Genomic DNA, 7,942 nt, shown 5'->3' on the forward strand with positions numbered 1-7,942 from the left:
CGTATACACTCCCACCTCGACCACTATTTGGGACTTCACACTGAAATACAGACTGAAATCAAATGTATGCTAACATCTATTGTATAAAAATAACAGTTTTGGGTTAGTGTTACATTTTTAACACAGAGGGAAGAACTTCGTTTTCTTGGCATCAACAAGTTAAAGAACAAACCATCATAATTTCATGTTCGTTTTTTTTTTATACATAGCTGGCTGCACAATGATGATTTAACATTTTTACAATTATTACTGAAGCATTAACAACATGGAATTGACAATACTCATCAAAACCTACTGAGCACAAACCTCCTCTGTGATCATTATTCTGCAATTATGCTGATTCTGCACACCATAATGGCATTCTGTTGAGTGGATCAGGTAATGCACTGTCAATGGGATGGTCGTTGACACAAATGATTGACAAAAACATAAATGTAGTCTGCACACAAGCTTTGCATGCTCCATAAGACTTTCCTTTGACTGCCAAATAACTTAAAATAGGAGTGGTGGAAAAACAGCATGTTTACCAAACAACTGTTTTGTGCCAGCAAAGATGAAATATAAATAAAAGGAATGTATCAAACATTAATTTCACTTACTGAAATGTAAGTAAGTTAGGATAGAAGAGTTCCATTTTTTATCACATTTTAAAAATACAGTTAAATGGTGGCTACTAGAAGAGAAACTTACCAAGCAGTGACTACTATTTTCTTCATCCTTTTCTTCATAGTAAAAATACACAAATGGTATCCACAAGAAAACACAGAACAGGATCACTGAATACAAGGCTAAAGAGAAAAAAAGAAGTATTAAAATATTTTCTATTACACACAATTATAAGTTATATGTCATGCAATATCAGAATGGTGAACATTTAACGCTCATATTGGAATGTCAAAGTGGCCAGCACATGCCTATTTGAAAAAAAAAATAAAAAAAATACACACACACACACATTATAATATATATGTGTGTATATTTTTATATATATATATATATATATATATATATATATATATATATATATATATATATATATATATATATATATTTTTTTTTTTAGAGATGTTGTTCACTGACCCCGTGTTTTGTGGTTTTTTTTTTAGAAAAATTGCTAAAATCACATAATTTTGCTCTCTTTTGTTCCTACATTATTATTGACCTCAATAACACAAATTTCCAGTAATTTACAGTCAATTATGACCACCTCACAGGTCACAATATTATTTTCATTCACTTTCGGACAAAGACTACAACGACCTGGCTGGATGCTAAGTGACAGAGCAACGACACAAACACACTGCAGCTCATAGCACATCTAGGAAACATTTCCTCACAGCAGTGGCAGAAAAGATAAGTGTTGCAAGATGAAATTGTCCTTGGGTGCTCCCACCCACCCTTATGTAAGATACTTACATTTACAGATTAACAAACCAAGCACTCCAGCGACAAGGAGTGCCACTTTTGTGGCTGAAGTGCTTGGATTGTTTGGGCCCCCACAAAACAAGCAACTAAAAGCTTAGCTGCCTTAAGCCTAACCGTGCTGTCAATGAACTCTACATTATTAAAACATGTCTGCTCATGCTGCATCTTTAATCTCCTTCTCCTCTGTGTATACCTCCACCTCATCCCTGAAGAACTGCCAAACTTATGTAAACAGAGGAATGGATATTACAACTGGAGTGGTATTATATCTGCTTCAGACAGACTGTGACACGTAACACGTGGGCAGCATGGAATCAGTCATGTTGGAATACGCTGCATTAAACAGAGATTTAAACTAATATATAGATGCAGTTGAGGAAACTGTACTTAAGTTAAAATGTAACCCACCGGATGAGATCCAAGATTTAAGAAAGCTTGTACAGGAGAGATACACTGCGCTTCAGAAGAATAATACAGAGGAGGTCCTGAAGCAGGACGATAAATATGTCCAGTTTAAGGAACAGCTAAGTGACCTGAGAAAACAAATGGGTGTGTCAATGGCCCCTGCAAACGAAGCTTTGGAAGATGAAGACGAGGAGATCGCCGTCACCCAGAGCACTGCGAATTTCATTTGTTCTATAACATAGTTGGAGATGATAAACCAAGTGAAAAACAAAACTATATAGTCACACGTGTGAAAGAAAAGCAATTGAAAGGATGATTGAAAACAAAATTCAGAAGGGTAAATCCGCCAGGTGTCCAAAAATTGGCTGTGATCACTCTGTCATGAGTATATTGTATCTTGTTCCAGACAATGCACTAAAAAGAGCCATTGGCATGCAGAGCAAAAAGCAAGGCCATCACTGAGCTTCGAATCGACCCCAATACCCAAAAAATTAAAATATAGCTAGGTACCTTTGACATAGTGCAGATAAACACATTGTGCAATACTGATGAAACAGCAGCAAAGTGGAAGGTTTGAGTAATACATATACAAGTCTATATAGAAATCCATGCTTACATTACTTCTGCAAGCAACGTTGTTCTTTGTTAATAAAACTGTTGTCTTTATACCGTTAAAAAATAATAATAATAATAATAATAATAATAATAATAATAATAATAATCCTCCACCATTCTATGGATGCGGATAGTAGGATCAGGTGGTGTTCCGGCAGAGGCGACAAGATTTTTGGAAATTCTTGTAGACCAGACGTCAAAATGTTCTGCTGAATCATCTGGATCATCCCTAAATCTCTTGGAAAATCTTAGTTTTCTTCCTAGCAGCAGTAGCCTGAGAAACTGAAGTAAGGGACGTCGTTGTGTCACGTACCACTTCACTTGTCAACCTGCTCACCAGGAGCTCATTGCATCTCTAGTAATCTGGAATAGTTGGAAACAAAGAGAGAAGACATTTGGACTCTCCTGAGGATATTGACATTTCTGATAATGCCATCAATCTTGTGAGAGCATTACAGCTGGATGAAATCAATCACATTCCGTTTTATTCACACAATCAACTTGGTATTACAGAGCATTTTCAAAAATGACAGGGGCGTTTAGGAGATGCTGTCTTCGACCCAATAAATTTCGGGACATTTTCGGCATTCTGCAACAGGATGTCGGAAATTGCAGCAGCTGCAAGAACAATTTGTTTTGCCCTGCCACCAACTGAAGCAAGAGGTGGTAACACGGTGGAACTCCACACTTTATATGCTTATGAGGATGGAGGAACAGTGAAAAACCATCCACGTTTACTCCACAAGCCATGACATTGGGAAAGGAGGGGGAATATATATTAGTCAAGCGCCGTGGAGAATACTTTCAGTGTTATGAAAGGTGCTGAAACGATTCTAAGTAGTCACCTGTGAAGTGAGTTCAGACACTGTTAGCTTGAGTTAAGTGATTTCCCTAGGGTTTTGGAAAAGCAGCTAGAGAAATTGAAGGAGGAGATGAAACTAAACATTTCTGCTAACTATGTAGGACTTGATTTACAAGTACTTTATTTGCTTTGCCAGGATCCAAGAGTTATCAACATCTTGAAATCGGACCACTACATTTTGGCGATTATGCTTGATCTTAGGTATAAGAGCTATGTCTTCTCTTTCTTTTCAACTGACCCAAATCTCAAGATGTGCAATGAGCTCCTGGGCAGCAAGCTGGCAGCTTAAGTGGTACATGACATGGCGACGTCTCCTCCAAGAGTTTCTTTGGCAACTGGTGCCAAGACACCCAGTTCTGATGCAGATGAGTCAGCACAACATTTTGATATTCGGTCTGGACTAAAAGAATTGTCCAAAAATTGTGACAGCTCTGGCATAAAATTAACTCCAAATTCCATGAGGAAGGCCATTACCAGCAATTACACCAAAGTACAGAGACCTCTGTAATGGTGGATTCCAGCGGGGATGAATTAATATTGTGTGAGGATGATATATACACTGATGAGGGTGAAGATGATGACAGTGTAGATTGCAGGTGCTGGGATGTAGCTGAGAGAAGGGAGCTAGCTGATGCTGGTATGCTTGTTAATATATGTTTTTCTACAGTAAACTTTCACTTTTATTAGAGGTATTTTTTCCTTTAAAAAGGTACAAGCATTTTTTTTTACATTTTATCATTTCCCTGACTATGCATTTGAACATAGGCTTTGGAACATAACGTAGAGGGATTAGTATCACCATGACTTGTGCCAGCAGCTGCTTGGTGCTCCTGGTCTTCTGTGGACAAATGTAAATCCATATTGATGGCACAGAGCAATGTGACTGAAGACTGGAGAGTGACAAGGACACTGCCACCGCTCCTGTTTCTATATGAGCTATGACAGAGTACAATGCCATTGGAGACTTTGAAAAACACTGGCAGCCAATCCACTCTTTCATCAATCACTTTGAACTACTGCACAGTAGACTGTAGACGCCATATCTCCGTGGAGGATGGTAATTATATAATTCAAAACTCGCAAATACCGAAAATACATATAGATCTAAATCTGCTATGTGATCTACTGCAGAATGCATGGCAGGAAGTACAGTTATGCACTTCTGGCTCTCGTGGCTCAATCAAACTAGCCTGCGTTTCAACTTGATGCACTAGTAATCTATACAATAGCCTTATATTAGCTCTCCAGTGGATGCATATTTATTATATCTTGATATCACTTGTTCAACATAGAACCAACAACAGACCTTTATATAACAGGTCTCAGTCTAAAGCCAAACCATAGAGCACCAAACCAATAAATCCCAATTATCCACCCTATAGGTATATAGCATATCATAAATTTAATTTATTATATTGTTATAATGGTATTGATTATTCTATTTAACATTAAATGGCATCAAAATCCCTATTAACTATCTTGTATTTTCCAATAAGCCAACAATTCTCTTTAATAGAAAGGTGCCATATCTTGTCAGAAAGTAACACTAAACAGATTAAAAAATGTTGTGAATAGCCGCAGCATTTTACACTTATTACTCTAAGCTTTATAACCTCACTAGTGACACATGGCCAACAGCACGCTCACTTAAACAGGAATGTATAGCCAATTACCTCAGCAGGATTGACTTTCCCACATTAGATGCAGACAATGTACAAATGTTAGAGGCCATGTTCTCTTCTGGGGAACTAGAGGAAGCAAATAAGACAACTCCTTCAGGGAAGAGCCCAGGTCTTGATGGTTTTACAGTATCATATTACAAAAACTTTAAAACTCAACTAATACCACTCATGCTTCAGGCCTTCAACTCAGTATCCGCGCTATCACATTTTTCACGCCATTCCTTGATGGCACATATTACAGTATTACCTAAAGAAGGAAAAGACCCAGCCTCATGCCCTAGAAATAAACCCATATCATTGCTAAATGTGGACTTAAAATTATATGCCAAACTTATAACTAATAGGTTAAAATTACTATTACCCCAGATAATTCACTCAGACCAGGTAGGTTTTGTTCCGGGCCGATAGGCGCGGGATAACACCACAAAAATAATAGATCTGATCCAGTGTGCAACAGCCACTAATACACCGATGATCAAATTATCCACTGATGCGGAAAAAGCGTTCGATCGAGTGGATTGGGACTTCTGATGGGCATACTCCATCACTTGGGCTTGGGTCACTTGAGCATGGCACGGATACAAACATTGGATGCTCAACCGATGGCTAGAGTCTGGGTTAATGGAGATCTGTCAGAACCCGTTAATATTACTAACGGAACCAAGCAGGGTTGTCCTCTATCCCAAATGATTTTTATTCTATGTATGGAGGCTTTGGCACGGTCCCCCAGCTGGGGGGCAAAGATTTTAAACTTGCTCTTTTAGCAGATGATCTCCAAGCTGTCCTCATAAACCCTGTAATTTCAATACCGAACATAATGTCCAAATTCCACATGTTCGGAGAACTCTCCAACTTTAAAGTTAATTATTCCAAATCCGTGTCCCTTAACATCACGATGCCATTAGCGGTAGTTGAAGGTCTGGAGCCGGCTTTCCCCTTTGTTTAGCATCCTACCCGACTCAAATATTTAGGGGTGATTATTAATAAAGAGGTCTCAAAGATCTACACAGATAATTTCTTACCCATCACCAACACCATTCAAAACAATTTGAGAGATTGGCTCCCAAAGGATTTTACTCTGATAGGGAGAGTCATTATAGTGAAAATTAACCTATTACCTAGTCCTTTATCTGCTACATACACTCCCGGTCCACATTTCCGCCTCATGGTTTAATTAACTACACAGTGCTATACGACACTTTGTTTGGAAAGGAAGGAGACCCCGCTGCAAGCATGACATCCTCTACAGATGCAAAAATGCTGTTGGCTTGCAACTACCGCATTTCTGTACAATGCGGTCATGTTTAATAGGGTTCTCAATTGGACAAGAGGGGGATCAGATAAACAATGGGTTTGGATTGAGAAACATACACTACGAACACAGATTAACTTCACTCCTTGGCAATCATCACTCCCCATCATCAAACACCCAACAATTACTTATACCCTGACAAAATGGTCTAAACTACGACATACCCTACACATCTCAACAAAATACTCACCCTTGACTCCAATCTCTGACAACCCAGACTTCCCTCCCGCTCTCACAAAACAGGCCTTCTGCCGATGGATACCGGCAGGGGCCACTCGTATCAACTAGCTGGTGGGTGCATCAGGGGTCCTACATTTTGCTGAATTGCAGTAGAAATGGGATTTACCCACTTCATAGGCTCCCCAGAGATTCGGGAGATGGCAGGGAGGAAATGCTCACAATTTGAATCCTTATGTATAACTCCTTAACACACCTTGTCTGTTATTTACAGCATATTAGTTGAATAAATTAACGAACTACCTAAATTCACCAACTACTGGGAACGGTAGCTGGAAATTGTTATATCTGAACAAGAATGAAGTGACATATTCCAACGCACCCAAGCCAGTTCTGTAAGTGTACGAGTGGTCGAAACACAATATAAAGTGTTATCTCGGTGATAATGGTGTCCCAGTCTTCTAGCTAAAATGTTCTCGGAAACTCCAGACCTTTGCTTGAGATGTCAATTGGCGACAGACACTCCGCTACATATCTGGTGGACATGCTCGTCTCTCAGGCCCTTCTGGGATAGTTATACTTCTCTCTAACGCAATAGTGGGTGTTGCTTTACCAAATTGTCTAACTTATTGGCTGCTAAACGATATTAAAATGCCTATCTGCCAAAATAAAAAGTCTACTATGAAATACCTTAGTAGCACAGCAAAGGCTATGATACCGGTCCACTGGCAAACGCTAGCAGCCCCCTCCATCAAAGAATGGTTTGAACGCCCAGATTTTCACATGTCCCTGGACGACTTAGAATAACCTATGTTTATCACCTGAGCAGTATATTATCTACTGTTGTTTGAATGGATGGAGTTCAAGGAAACCACGCTGTACACCCTCTAAAATCCTCCCCTTTCCTCTCTGTCTTCCCCCTTCACATATCCCCCTTTCAAAAAAGGGGTTAGGCAATTACGCATATTTGGATAAGTTTATTTGCATTGATTATAGCCCTGTTAGCGAAGCCTGTTGTCGAATATCTAAACGCATTCTAATGTATCATAACTCAGACAATGTTTGGATATCTGTATGTTGTTATTTAATAGTTGTCAAAAGATAATATTCAATTGTATAGTTAATAATGTTCAAATATGTGTAAGCTATACCATTTTCAATAAAAATAGAATTTCAAAAAAAAAAATGTTGAGAATATAGGAACATATATGTTAGTTTAACATCCCTACGCAGCAGCAGATTCATTATTCATTGTTCCTTGTGAATGTCATTAATCTTAGTATGCTTGTGATAGCTCTACAGTATGCAATTATAGAACATACAAGAAATATAAGGCGTAGAGCCAAATTTACCATAGATATACTATCTTCACAATCCACAGCAGAGAGAGATTCAATAGAAACTTTACCTCCAACTGGCACTTTTTTAGGGATAGCCACCAAGTCCTAACAACCCACAAGTATT

General features: G+C 38.6%; 1 protein-coding gene across 1 annotated transcript in view; it reads right to left on the reverse strand.

The window, feature by feature from the left end:
* Positions 1 to 7,942, reverse strand: part of LMBRD1 (LMBR1 domain containing 1) — a 193,248-nt gene that overhangs the window by 119,045 nt on the left and 66,261 nt on the right. The window contains exon 4 of the mRNA XM_075202580.1: positions 691 to 788. Within this exon, the coding sequence (XP_075058681.1) occupies positions 691 to 788 (98 nt within the window). The remainder of the gene's footprint in view (positions 1 to 690; positions 789 to 7,942) is intronic.

This window comes from Mixophyes fleayi, chromosome 3 (assembly GCF_038048845.1).
Source record: "Mixophyes fleayi isolate aMixFle1 chromosome 3, aMixFle1.hap1, whole genome shotgun sequence".
Taxonomy (NCBI): Eukaryota; Metazoa; Chordata; class Amphibia; order Anura; family Limnodynastidae; genus Mixophyes; species Mixophyes fleayi.